Source organism: Trametes versicolor (genome assembly GCF_000271585.1).
Source record: "Trametes versicolor FP-101664 SS1 unplaced genomic scaffold TRAVEscaffold_14, whole genome shotgun sequence".
Taxonomy (NCBI): domain Eukaryota; kingdom Fungi; phylum Basidiomycota; class Agaricomycetes; order Polyporales; family Polyporaceae; genus Trametes; species Trametes versicolor.
In genome coordinates this window covers 93495-106414 of record NW_007360334.1, presented here as the reverse complement: position 1 = coordinate 106414, position 12920 = coordinate 93495, and the positions used below count along the sequence as shown (strand labels likewise).

At 54.5% G+C, this 12920-nt stretch overlaps 7 protein-coding genes across 7 annotated transcripts; 6 read left to right on the top strand and 1 right to left on the bottom strand.

Moving 5' to 3' along the window:
- Positions 1-292: 292 nt before the first annotated feature.
- Positions 293-847, bottom strand: TRAVEDRAFT_94186 (uncharacterized protein; the record flags this gene model as incomplete). Its single annotated transcript, XM_008046541.1, has 1 exon — positions 293-847. A coding segment is annotated over one exon (555 nt), but the record flags the coding sequence as incomplete, so codon positions are not given.
- Positions 848-1731: 884 nt separating this feature from the next.
- TRAVEDRAFT_32021 (uncharacterized protein) lies at positions 1732-3001 on the top strand. Its single transcript, XM_008046472.1, has 5 exons — positions 1732-1878; positions 1939-2023; positions 2093-2562; positions 2620-2731; positions 2819-3001. Exons 3-4 carry the CDS (start codon positions 2259-2261, stop codon positions 2676-2678), a joined length of 363 nt encoding a protein of 120 aa, XP_008044663.1. The 5' UTR covers positions 1732-1878; positions 1939-2023; positions 2093-2258; the 3' UTR covers positions 2679-2731; positions 2819-3001.
- A 2216-nt stretch (positions 3002-5217) lies between these two features.
- Positions 5218-5841, top strand: TRAVEDRAFT_85125 (uncharacterized protein; the record flags this gene model as incomplete). Its single annotated transcript, XM_008046540.1, has 1 exon — positions 5218-5841. A coding segment is annotated over one exon (624 nt), but the record flags the coding sequence as incomplete, so codon positions are not given.
- A 129-nt stretch (positions 5842-5970) lies between these two features.
- On the top strand, positions 5971-6579 carry TRAVEDRAFT_75827 (uncharacterized protein; the record flags this gene model as incomplete). Its single annotated transcript, XM_008046539.1, has 1 exon — positions 5971-6579. A coding segment is annotated over one exon (609 nt), but the record flags the coding sequence as incomplete, so codon positions are not given.
- Positions 6580-6609: 30 nt separating this feature from the next.
- On the top strand, positions 6610-7266 carry TRAVEDRAFT_76490 (uncharacterized protein; the record flags this gene model as incomplete). The annotated part of the gene is made up of 1 exon (XM_008046538.1): positions 6610-7266. A coding segment is annotated over one exon (657 nt), but the record flags the coding sequence as incomplete, so codon positions are not given.
- Positions 7267-7332: 66 nt separating this feature from the next.
- On the top strand, positions 7333-8130 carry TRAVEDRAFT_84602 (uncharacterized protein; the record flags this gene model as incomplete). Its single annotated transcript, XM_008046537.1, has 2 exons — positions 7333-7722; positions 7819-8130. Coding segments are annotated over 2 exons (702 nt in total), but the record flags the coding sequence as incomplete, so codon positions are not given.
- Positions 8131-9285: 1155 nt separating this feature from the next.
- Positions 9286-11490, top strand: TRAVEDRAFT_135837 (uncharacterized protein; the record flags this gene model as incomplete). Its single annotated transcript, XM_008046536.1, has 2 exons — positions 9286-10612; positions 10661-11490. The coding sequence occupies 2 exons, from the start codon at positions 9286-9288 to the stop codon at positions 11488-11490; spliced, it is 2157 nt and encodes a 718-aa protein (XP_008044727.1).
- Between the last annotated feature and the right edge of the window lie 1430 nt (positions 11491-12920).

Here is a 12920-nt window from a genome sequence, read left to right as displayed (position 1 = left end):
GACAGGGAGAGAGGCCGTTGTGGCCTTTCATACGCATTACCATTGAGATCGCAGGAATGTCGCCAAAGACCAGAATGAGATATGCGCGGAGCGCGAAGAACGTGTCAGAGATGATGTCGTACGTGTGAACCCCGACTGACAGCCGGAGAAGCTCCTGCGTGAGCGGCCATAAGAAGGAATCGAAGTCTGCAGGCTTCTTTGGCCCCGGGATGATACCAAGACCCATCACGTTCGCCAGAAGGGTGCGTATCTCTGGTGGGAGGTTGTAGTTGATGAGAATGAGAGGCCATGCTGTTTTCGTACGCCGCTTGAAGGGGGCGAACCCATCGGTGGAGAGGCCAAGGGCGATGTCACGGGCGTCGTCGAAGTAACGGTGTGGCAGCTCCCGTTCGCCGATTGCAACATGCTTGCCCAGCAGCGACTGATAATGGGCCGAGTCCATGACGTCCTTGATGATGCCGTCTTCATGGACGTGCTCCTTCGCGCGGTATTGCATCTGTGTCGCCCGTTCGCGGTTCTCCTGTTGCGCCTTCAAACGGGGGATGACTGGGAGATAGATGAACTGATTACGAGGGCGCCCACTGGAGTTGCGGCGCTGCTGTCCACAGACGGGACAGATATCCTCGGTTTCATAAATCCCCGTATATGCCAGGCACGAGTTGACGCAGCAGTCGTATACTTGCGGTGCGAATCCAGACAAGCGAGACGCGTATGCCTGAACGGACTTCCAGCTCTCCAGACTAGAGTGCGGAAACGTCTGGGGCAATTTAGCGAACGTTCTCCCAGACATATGGCTTTCGACTTTGAGTGCAAAGGGCCGAAGGTTTTCAAGGTCCTCTTCCGTAAGATGGTGCCCTTCAGATATGGCAGCGGTTTAAGTTGTGGCGGTAGCTACGCATGACATGCTGTCACACACCTGATATGATCCTTGCCCTGATGAAGCCTTCCGCAAGTTCGTCCCAGACAGAGATGGCTTCGAATTCTCGATCACGAGCAGCATGCGCGTCACGGGGGCCGTCAATATCCAGCTCGTCTTCAGGGTCCTGGTGAGGCTCCTCTGGCTCGTTGTCCGGGAGCTCGTCTTCCTCGTCCACGTCCTCAACTGTTGTGCGAGGACGCCCTTGCCACACACGCCGTCGGATGGCCTCCGTCGCCGCTTCCAAGTACTCGTCTGCAACCGCTGGAAGGTTAGGAGCATCGGGTACTGGTGGCTCATCGAGAACCATAGGGATACGATCTGGAGGGGGGCTGAAGTCGGGTACGTTGTTGTATTCATCTTGACAGGACAGCTCAGGGATACATGCTTCCGGAGTGAGCAACCGGGACAACCGACTCACCTTCGACCATAGCATGATCTGCCACCAGCTGGGATGTGTGCGCACCCGGGTGTTTTGCACCCCGACGAAGTGAAGTCTGAGCGCGTGAAAGCGCAACCCTGGGTAGATGCAGGCTTCTCTGAAGTGCTGCCGCCGCCGCACGTAGAAGTATGGGACCTTTTCCCCGGCGATGCGCACGCGCGGTTTTTGCAGTCACCGACTGGCCACAACCGCACCCACACGGAGACCGTGCATTTGCTGCGGGAGGACCCATTCAGAGGTCGGACTGGTGCTAGACCCGGAAAAGTATGTCCATGAAGCTGCCAGGGAGGCTGAAGACGTCGAAGAGCCGGCAGTGAGAGTTCGAGGTTGACAGTGAGATTGACCTGATCGCACAGGCGCTGACGGATTGAATGCGGGTTCAAAGTCGTATTCAAATTAATCGTATGCGGGCGACATGCCGTTACTGAATAGGAACAAAGCCCGTACAAAGTACTAACCGTCAACATTAAACTAACTTGATTTCATTGCATACATGCGCACGCGCGCGTCGACGTGGACTCTGCAGAAACTTCACCGTCAACCACGACAACGATCACCAAATTCCCGCACAACGACTCACCATCTGCCACCAACATCCACAACACCGGTGAGCTCTTCACATTGACATGCTGTCCCTGTAGACCAGTCATAACTGGCAGCTTCCACTAACGTACCACACAAAATCCCAGCTCAGTGTCGTGAAATTTTACAGAATGGGCCCGGTACGTACTCACATCTTAGGACCACACTCTGTGATGCTCATGCTGGCCTGCCCCTCCTGAAAGCGTGCACCAACTGCCAAGGAGTTGAAGAAACTCCTTGCGACCGCCAATGCTAGCCTTGATGCTGCAGAACGATGTGAGCGTATCTCTCACTTCGCACCCCGGCTAGGGTACTCACATGATCTCAGTGCAAGTGCAGAATGCTGCAGCACTTCAGGAAGCACAGCGCAAGATCGACGAGCAGAACGCTGCACTAGAACGGGCGCAGGCCGATGCTGCCCAAGCACAGGCCGACGCTGCCCAAGCGCAGGCCGACGCCGCTCAAGCTGCTGCCGCCGTTCTCAATCCTGACAACGCTCCAGCACCCGTCGCGAATGGCGGACAACCTCCGCCGCCTCAACCAAAGATCCCGAAGCCTCGTGTCCCAAGAGGCAAGACATTGAGGATCCGGCAGAGTATGGGAATCGATGAGAAGGAGTACACTGATATCAGGGTGAGTTAGCATTGAGTGATTGCCTGCCACGGTCTGAGTAGCTCACCATTCCCAGTACCGCATCCACTTTCTTGTCCATGGCGCCGAACTTGCCTGGGAGTGTGATTTCCGTCGCCAGGATGTTTTAAAGCTTTCGCGTTTCTTCGCGGCGGTAAGTCCTACATGCGCATGTGAGTATCAGCTACTAACAAACCTCTCCGCTGTAGGCAGCGGAAGAATTCCCCGTGCTGGACAGATACGCTCACCATTGGGCGACGGCTGCCATAGCGGCCCGTTACATGCAGAACATTCGCCGCTACGCGCGAGAGAACGGGCACCTCCCCAAGAGACCTCGATACAACCGCAGGGCCGCTGGCAACTGAAGCGCGAGGCGAAAACAGAGGGCCGCGCTGGGCGCGACGTGTAGGGAGATGGTGGTCCCGGACCAGGTGGACGTCGTCGAGATCAGAGGCGACTGGCACACGTGTACGTGGGACTCGCACGTCGAGCCTCGAGGCATCCGGACCGCATATCCATCATCCGCAGAGCGCGCGCGTTTGGCCGGGTTCTGGCCGGGTTAGCGCTGCCTGTCCTGATCTTCTGAAATGTACTACACCTCTGCTATGCGTGCACAGTGAATGCCATTGTTCTCTATACAACGATACATGGACCCGAATGAATTCCGCAGTCATTTGTACGTGTAGCGAGCCCTGCTATCCCCGCGACCCGGATTGTTTCTCGAGCTTGAAGTGATGATATTCGCTACTTCAAGTAGTAATTTCCTCGATGAATGTACTTATGTATATCACAACTTGGACTCGTGAAAACGATCACTCCTACGACCCAAAACCAAAGTGATGAAAGGGAAAAGATACTGTGGAAAATGATCACTTTACTTCACGACAAATAGTGATGTATTTCGCTGGGCGCCAATATAAAGAACTAGCGGAAATAACAGCATAGAGCGACCATATTCGCGACTTTACCATCACTTCATACAGTAGGCAAATTCGCGACTTTGCGATCACACAGTGTCGCGAGTGCGCTTGAGCTCGCTGCGAGCGCTGACATGTCCGAGTCAAGGCAATCCGGGAGAAGTGTTGCGAGAAATGGGCCGGGTGTCTGACGGGGGAGTGTCGTGGTTGTCTCGAAGTTCTGACAGAGTACAAGGAGGCCGGATAGATGTAGCGCAATAGCATGAGGCCCGGGCGATGCGCATCAGCGCAGGCTGTCAGATGTCATGCCACGTTACGGAGCATCGTGCGAGAGTTCTGCATGTCCGCGTTTACCTGCGCGGCAAAGTAGCCCCGCCCCGCATCCAATATTCACGGCGCAGCGTTGCGTAAACCGGAGCGCAGGAAAGGTTAGATATCGCCCACGCCAGCAGAGATTCCGATTCCACTAGGAATCGGTCTTGCTTATGAGAAATGGCTCGGTCACGTGAATCCAGGCGCACCCGGCTCTACCCGTTCTGAGCTTGCAGAAGCCCGGGTTTCTCCTTACTTGCATCTATTTGTGCTGATTTGCTCCTCTTTGTGGCGGCTCTCTCGCCGCTTGCCAGCAACGCATCGCGTATTACGTTCCTCCCACCACCACTCATCCCCACTCTTCGCATTTGTCGCTGCGTTCTCCGCGGGCCATACGTACGTTCTTCTTCACGTTCGCTACCCGCCGTTGCTCATCATGAACTTTTATTGACAGCCTACCGTCGCCCCCAGTCGCTATCGTATTATGTCTGTTCATAAAGTCGCCGGCGGCGCAGTTGCAGGTAAGCCGTCCGAGTTTTTTCGCATTTGTCCACTCCTCATATCATCTCCCAGTACCGCGGCGCTGTCTGTCTCGCCGTGAACTGGTGAGTCTCCAAGTGGTCGCGGGCGTCATCCCGCAGTGCGATTTCATCGCCCGTTTTGAGCGATGCACGACTCTCGTTGAAGCTGCTCCGTCGTGTGTCGCAGACCCCACGCTCGTCGCGGTCGGTGTGCCCCTCTGGCTCCTTCCTCGTTGTGGCTATCATCGCAACGCTGTTTCGGCTGCACGAACACATCGTGTGAAGGTCGCGCGTGGGGTACGTGCTGGGCCGGAGTTTGTTGAGTTGTTGACTAAACATACATGTAATAGTACGTGCAACACATTGATCCCCCTCTTTCGTATGTCTCTCTCTGTGGATAGCAGTCGGTGCGCTGACGTTCTGGTCCCTATAGTTGGTTTAGTGAACCCGTCTGCGTTTGGTGCTCCGGCTCTCCCCGCGTCTCTGCCATATGCTCTGTCTACGTCTCCTGCTCTGCCCTCTGTTCCCCCACAGCGTCTCTTTCCTCCCGTTCCGCCCTCGCCGTCTGATCAAGCTTCGTTCTTAAGGGCCTGGTGTGAAGCTATATCCCCAAACAAGGTGCATGAACGCCCATGCGCTGTGTGCGCCCGCCTGACCGCTGTGGGCTCGTTGTCTGAACACATGGAAAGTGAGTTACCGTTAGATTGCCTTGCTCGCCCTGGAGAACTCGTAACCCGGGCGGTCCGTAGCTGCGCTGCTGATCCCGTCCGGGAAATCCCAGGCCCTATTGTGTATGACGGCGGTATCAGGGTAGAGGGACAAGCCAGGGTGTTCTCCATCTGTTCAGAGTGTATAGGCCCGCTACGTGCGAGGCGAGTCCCTCGCTATGCTCTGGCCAACGGCCGCTGGCTTGGTGCATGTCCTCCGGAGCTGCAGGGTCTACGGTATGTTGAGCAACTATTGATAGCACGTAATAGGCATAGTTTCTGTGTAGCCCAGGTCACTCGAGGCAAACAGCGTTATCTTACCGCCAATGCTATCATATTTGGCCAGCCCGTTGCGCGCATGTACGAAATGCTTCCGCCCCCTCGTAAGGATATCGAGGAGTGTCTCGCGATCCTCTTTGTAGGTAGTGCAAAGCCTACGAATGTAGATATCAGCCGTACGCCATTCATTGTGCGTCACGCTGTGGTATTAAGAGCGTTAGAGTGGCTCAAACTGAACCACCCCGACTATTATAGTATTGGTATCTCACACACTCATCTCAACGAGTACCCGGAGGACGTCCCCCCTGTCGGAATTGTTTATCGTGAGCGGGACATGGTTAGTGGGGAGAATTTAGCCGTGAATCAAACAGATATAGAGCACGGCGTGGACGCCGGCCAATGTTCCTTCGTAGTACATGGACTTTGTGGCAACGAGTTCGCCGATATGACTTATGACCAGAAAGTGCGGTACGCCGTACGATACTTTGATACCGGTGGTAAAGCTATGTACTATGGCCATGAGCGGAGGCCCCAGTCAATTTACCACAATCCTACCTTATTTCCAGGAATGTTTCCGTGGCTGTTTCCATATGGCCTCGGCGGCTTCGAAAATGAGCACATCACGACGCGTCTGCATCGCGGTGAGCATATTCGAGCGTTGCTCATGTACCCAGATCGTCGGTTCGAAAGAGACCGCTGTTTTCCCTTCATCGCATTCAATCACGAACAAATACGTGCAAGTGCATCGGGAGGCTACCTGCTCACTAATAAACGCAACTTCGCGTCCGTCTCTGAGAAAATACTGAGTCTCGACATTGAAGCTCTGAAAGCTCTGATTTCTCGGGGAGAATCCGGTGACTATGTTCGGCCAGAAAATGACGCAGAAAAGGCATGTTTTGACCTCATGTCTGTGGTCGACCTCGTCGCTGGTCATGTCAATGGATTGAACACGAGCAAGAAATACCAGCGCAACGAATTAAAATCTCTGATAATCGCAAAAGGGATGCCTATATTCTTTATCACATTCGCCCCAGCTGATATAAAGAACCCGTTATGTTTGTACTACTGCGGAGAAGATGTAGACCTATGCAACTACATGCCGCGTCTTCGAAATGCGGATGACCGTCGGCGGGCAATTGCGGACAACCCGGCCGGCGCAGCTCGTTTCTTCGACTTTCTTGTCAAGACATTCATTCGTGTTATTCTGGGCTTCGGAGACGATAGCAAGCCTGGCTTATTTGGACACTCGGACGCTTACTATGGCACAGTCGAAGCTCAAGGCCGGCTCACACTTCACCTTCATATGCTTCTTTGGATACGAGGGAGTCTCAGTCCACAAGAGCTGAGGGATCGTCTACTAGCGGATACAGAATTTGAATCCCAACTCCTGCAGTGGCTTGAAGGTTGTCATACAGGCGATTTCTCCACAACCACAGGAGACGTGCTCGCTGAAGAGCTGGAGGAAAGTTATATAGAACATCTGTCTGATGGCACTTCGGAAACACGCACGAGGTTAAAGCGCAATATCCGTGATCCAGCTACTACCCTTCCCCGCGCGCCGCCGCAGTTTGACGAGCCTGAGGATGTAGCGGCATGGCATAAGTCCTTCTTGGAGGAAACCGATAGATTGGTATTCTGCTCCAATCGCCACGACCGTCGGCATGGGCAGGGGTGCTGGCGTTTCAACGCCTCGGGAACAGGCTACTGTCGAGCACGATTCCCTCGAGAGCTGTTTGAGCACACCCAAGTTGACCGAGCCAGCGGTGCGATCCGCTTCGCTAAAAATGAGGCGTGGATCAATACATATAATCCTGTTCTCTCGCAGGCTATACATTCAAATACGGACGTTTCGTGCCTCCTGTCTGGCACACAGGTGAAGGCGATTGTTGCATATGTGACTGACTACGTCACCAAGACATCACTGACTACTCACGGATTCTTCGAAACTGTGCGCGCGGTCTTGGATCGCAACGCAGATCTTCTTACACCCGATGACCCAGACCGTGCGGATGCAGCGAGGGCCCTAGTCGTAAAGATAGTCAATGCCTTATCCGGTGCAGCTGAGTTAGGTGGCCCTGCCGTGTGTGCATACCTTCTCGGTAACCCGGACCACTATACAAATGAGCTCTTTAAAGTTTTCCACTGGCGTTCGTACGTGCGTCAAGTGCGAGAGGATACGGAGGAGGCTGGAGCTGTAAGCGACGCCGCTGCTGATAGAGTTATGTTAGGGATGTCTGGTGGGGGTGTCGTTCCCCTTTCCAAAATCAACGACTATAAATTTCGCCCGCGGAGATTCGCAGAATGGACGCTGTACGACTTCCTGCGTCTGACAGATGTGCGGCGTCTCAGCAAGAAAGAAATACAGTCAGAAGCCGCCGATCCCGATCAGATGGACGTCGATGTCGCAAATGCAGAGGTGTCCGAGGATGATACCAGTGATACAGATGCGGAGCGGGAACAGTATGAAGCGGCGCGGGCTGGTAGGAAACGGATGCGTGCGCCTGAGACTAAGCGCTTTCTGACCGGCCATCCTCTGCGTGCCACCCATGGCGTGTACGTGAAGGACGAGAAGCAGGCATACATACTCAATTTTGTTGGCGGTACACCTCCCCGTCCTGACCGAGGTGATCGCGAGGAATATTGCTGTGCTATGCTCACACTATTTCATCCCGGAGGATGGCGCGTTGGACACGACATGCGTCCGGCTGGACAGACATGGACGAGTGTATTTGAACGCACTCGGTTTGAGAGTTCGCACATCCAGATAATGAAGAACATGAACTTACTTTATGAGTGTCTGGATGCTCGCGATGATTATTCCGCCCAGCGTCGCGAGGAAGGAGGCCAACAGGGTCCAGCGGTATTTGCACCGATGTACGGAGTGAAATCGTCTGCAGATGAAGAGACGCACGATGATCGCACTGACTACGCTAACGAGCATAATGAGCAAAGCATGATGGATATGGTCAGCGCGAGCGGAATTGGAGTGCGTACCGCCAAGAATATGGCCGAACGGGAGCACATTACGAAGCTTCTTGCACCAGTGATATGTAGCACCCAGAGCGAGATCGTGGTCGGAGCACAAGCAGGCCCTTCAAGATCGTACGAGTTCCCTAGAGTTCCTGCAAAGCAGTGGAAAATGGTCGTTGCTGATGCAAGGAAAGCAGCACTTGATCGTATGCAGAATGGCGACGCTCCCGAAGGTAAGCCTACCGCAGCCGATGCCGCGGGCGCTTCGAAAGCGGGCGCGCGCTCCGAAGATCACGGAGTTGTGGCCATTGTGAGCAAAGACGACCTCCAGCTTAATGACGCGCACGGCATCCCACGCCCCTTGCAGGACGCGCACACCTCTCTCTTGCATGGAGCTATCTCCATGTTCACCCTAAACGACGAACAGAGTCGCGCTTTCTCAATAGCTGCACGCCACCTCCATCATCATGAAAGCGAGCAACTCTTGATGTACCTCGGCGGAATGGGAGGAACAGGCAAATCACGCGTTTTGCACGCTGTCATCTATTTCCTGAACCAACGAGGTGAGTCGTACAGATTCATAGTTCTCGGCCCAACGGGGAGCAGCGCTGCCTTGGTTGGAGGCTCGACATATCATTCTGTACTCGGATTCTCGCCGAGCACGGAGTCTACTGGTATCATGTCCTCCGCCTTGGAGAAAATTCGAGGCCGCTTGATTCGCGTCGAACTGATCTTTATCGATGAGGTGTCGATGATATCTTGTGTAGATTTGCTGCGTATTCACAAACATCTGCTCAAGGCATTCCCTGAGACTCTGCTGCCATTCGGTGGGAAGAACGTCATCCTTGCGGGCGACTTTGCGCAATTGCCGCCTCCGGGACGGGCACCAGCGCTGTATAGCCATGCTGTGAGTGCGTTCTCGTCGGGTTTATCCCAGTTTCACCAGAACGGTGCGTTAGGAAAAGCCCTCTGGCATCAGTTTACGACAGTCGTGATTCTCCGCGAGAACATGCGGCAACGCGGCATGTCTGAGAACGACTTACGGTTCAAAAAAGCATTGGAAAATATGCGCTACTGCAGCTGTACCAAAGACGATATCGATTGTCTGCTGTCTCGAATATGCCGGCCTGGGATTGGAACAAATCTTCTCAAAGATGCGCGATACAGGGCTGTCTCCATGATTACCGCGCGGAATTCTCATCGTGACGCCATTAACTCGTTGCGTGCCAAAGAATTCGCTCTGACTAGAGGCCTCGCGCTAACGTCGTTTGTATCCGTAGACACTTGGGGACAAACAAAAGACCACGCCTCTATCCGTCGCGCCCAACGCGAGTACGATGCCATAGTGGACCCCGTGCGCACTTCAGATAGCATCGGCCGAGGTATGCAGGAAATCCTATGGAACCTGCCCCCTACGTTCTCTGATCATCACGCAGGCACACTGTCACTATGCAAAGGGATGCCTGTGCTCCTCAAGTATAATGAAGCGACCGAGTTATGCGCGACCAACGGTGCAGAAGCCGTTGTCGTCGAATGGCACTCCCACACTATCCCCGGTAATCGCCAGGTACTTGATGTGTTATTCGTCGAGCTGACCAGTCCTCCTCGACAGGTTCAGCTACCAAATCTGCCCCCGAATGTAATACCTCTTACGCGTACTAAGAAGACCGTACGGTGTACGCTCCCCATCGACGATATGCAGGTATCTATCGGTCGGGAACAGGTGATGATATTACCCAACTTCGCGATGACTGATTTCGCCAGCCAAGGACGCACACGCGTCGCAAATATCGTCCATCTGAAGCATTGTAAGAATCATCAATCTATATATACATGTCTCTCACGGAGCTCCTCTTTAGAGGGTACAGTCATCTTCGATATGTTTGATACTTCCAAGATTCGAGGTGGCGCTTCTGCGGCTTTACGTCGGGAGTTCCGCGAGCTCGAATTGCTCGATGAGATCACTCGACTGCGTAAAGACGGTTCGCTCCCATCTCATGTACGAGGCACAACACGTGGGCCACTACTCGCATCTTTCCAAGCATGGAAAGGTAAGCGATATGTCCCCTCTCACGTCCATCCCGCTATTGACTGGAAAAATGCGCCCGATAGTGAACTGTCGCCGTGCACAAACACCGAAGCCGCGTTGAAGACGCTTCTGTCGCCAGTCACTATCACACCTGCTCCTGTGGGTGCACCGGTGCATACATCGACGGAGCAACATTCTGTACCCGCGAGTTCACAGCCTCTCAAAAGACCGCGCAGTGGAGAACAATGGGATCCTCGTCCAAAGAAACGCAAAACATTGAAGGATGCAAGCGCATACGACGCAGACAGTGCTCCCGCACCTGAGCTGCCCCAAGCAGCAGGTCCTCCACGAGTAGGTCTTGTGTGGGATAGCAACGATTGGAGTTGCGCCTATGACTCGTTGCTGACGGTCATGATCAACATTTTCGCAGATTTCGGACCGGAGTGGTTCTCAACCGTCGCTCCAGGTAATACATACATGGATATTATCCGGCCGCGTCTGCCCCCTTGCTTAAACGAGGGTGGAGCAGGTGAGTCAATGCGCGATCTCCTCCGCGACGTCCTGTTCACAACACACCCTGATCGATTTCCTAGGCGTGGACGGACCATGATGGCCGTCTCCGATTTGTTGGCGTGTTTATTTTATTGCCCTATATCGTTCGCTCGCAGTTCTTTGGTATGCAGATCCTGTACCGCGGAGAGTGTGCATGTAGTTGATGTTGGACGATCATACGCGTGGTATCTGACACCTGCCGCATTTAGGACAAACCATCCGGGTCAAAGTAGCTTGACTACAAGTGAGTACGTTGAATGCCTCCTTACAACCGGCATAGAGATTCACTGTCCTACGTGCCGCTCCTTGAATAAGGTCACGACGACGCTCACACAAGCCCCACCGCTATTGGTACTCGAAACTTCCCCCGTTGTTACCATCCGTCCCGAAGCCAACCTCAGCCTGCCCGTTAATGACGTCATGCACACGTGGCGCCTTACAGGTGCGATCTACCACGGCTTCGACCATTTCACGTCTCGCTACGTAGATCCCGCAGGTTCAACCTGGTACCACGACGGCGACATCACCAAGAATCGATGCATACGAGACATAGACATTCTAAACAACCCCGTTGCCGGTATCGCCGCACGCGGGCGCAATGCTACACATTTCGTCTATACATCCAGCCAGTGAGGGACAGAGTATCCGTGTTCGCGGACGATTCTGCGAGGCGGAGAGTGAGTGTTTGTATACGGTCATACCAACATTGCGACTTACCGCTGTGCTATCAGGCGGGCCATGAGGTCGTCCCTCCCTCTCATATTCACCAAGCCCAGCTCCCCTCGCATGCCGCCGCGGAATACAATAAGTTCCCCTCGCCATACCCGCTCCCCGTCCACGCCTACATCGGCACGTCCTGCGACGTAGTACACAACATAACGTTGGAAGACGCGGCTTACGCGAGGGCTGCGCGCTTCCAAGCGCGCGATTTGTATGCCCTCCGTGGACTCCAGCACGTTATCGACAAGCGGCACATCAACGTTCCCAGCAAAGGGGTATCTGTGCGCTCCGCACTGTATGAAGCGACCCGGGCCACCGTCTGGGATGTAGAAACCGCGCAAGCTTACGGGCTGCGGTATCTTGATATGAGGTACAAATAGTCATCCGGTTTCGATCCACGTACCGTATACGACATGATTGAAGGGCTGTTACAGATGTGGGGAGTCTATGGGCCACACCCCTTATACGTCGTTCAAGCTTATTGGTTGCAGTGAGTCCAATTCCTGTGATGATGACATTCTGGCGCGCTCATTGAGAATACCCCTCCGCAGCCTGTTCACGCTGTCCACGTCTCCGTTGTCCTCGAGGCTCCGATTATGCCCAGGAGCACGCCATGATGACGGGCTGCACATCAGATCGCGACCAGCCCCCACTGCAGCGAACCGACGGCGACATATCTATTTACATGCTTCGTCTTGGCGGATACCCGGCACAAGACGTCGTACTTACCGCGACTCTCCTGGTTACTGGACGGCTCATTTACCGGAAGATTTTCTGCCTCGTTGCGGCACGCGCATTCGGTCCAGGTAGCAGTGTCTCCGCCGGTACGCGCGTATCTTTTTGTGCAGGTACATAGCGCTAATTTTAGTTGTCCAGGGCGTTTGGATTCAACCAATAAGTTTCACCACTGCCGCGGGTCTTCTGTGTATCAATTGGCAGCGGCAAGCCGTTCAGTGGTTCAGCACACATGTAACCCGGATCGACGAGGATCTCAGCTGAATATCTCGAATACTAATTTATCTCAGCGCCATGGATCTGAGTTCGTGGTGAGCACCGAACCCAGGACTTCTGGCACACTCCGTTGCTCACCTTGTGCTAAATAGTGGAACCCATCGGCTACCTGCCTGCGGTCGATACTTGTTGGTCCGATATATGGTGGCCACTCACGACTGTGACCAGCGCACTTGCATAGAGTCCAGCAGCGCCCTCGCCCCATCGCCTCGCCATCCCGCTGCCTTGTCTGTCCGCCGCCTCGCTTCCTCGCTGCCTCGCCGCCTCGCCGCCTCGTCGCCCCGTCGCCCCGTCGCCTCGTCGCCCCGTCGCCCCGTCGCCTCGTCGCCCCG

Excerpts from the sequence above, each read along its gene's own strand:
- TRAVEDRAFT_32021 (XM_008046472.1), top strand. The coding sequence starts at position 2,259 with ATGATCTCAGTGCAAGTGCAGAATGCTGCAGCACTTCAGGAAGCACAG. Across the intron at positions 2,563-2,619 it reads AATCGATGAGAAGGAGTACA|CATTCCCAGTACCGCATCCA; the intron begins CTGATATCAGGG and ends TGAGTAGCTCAC.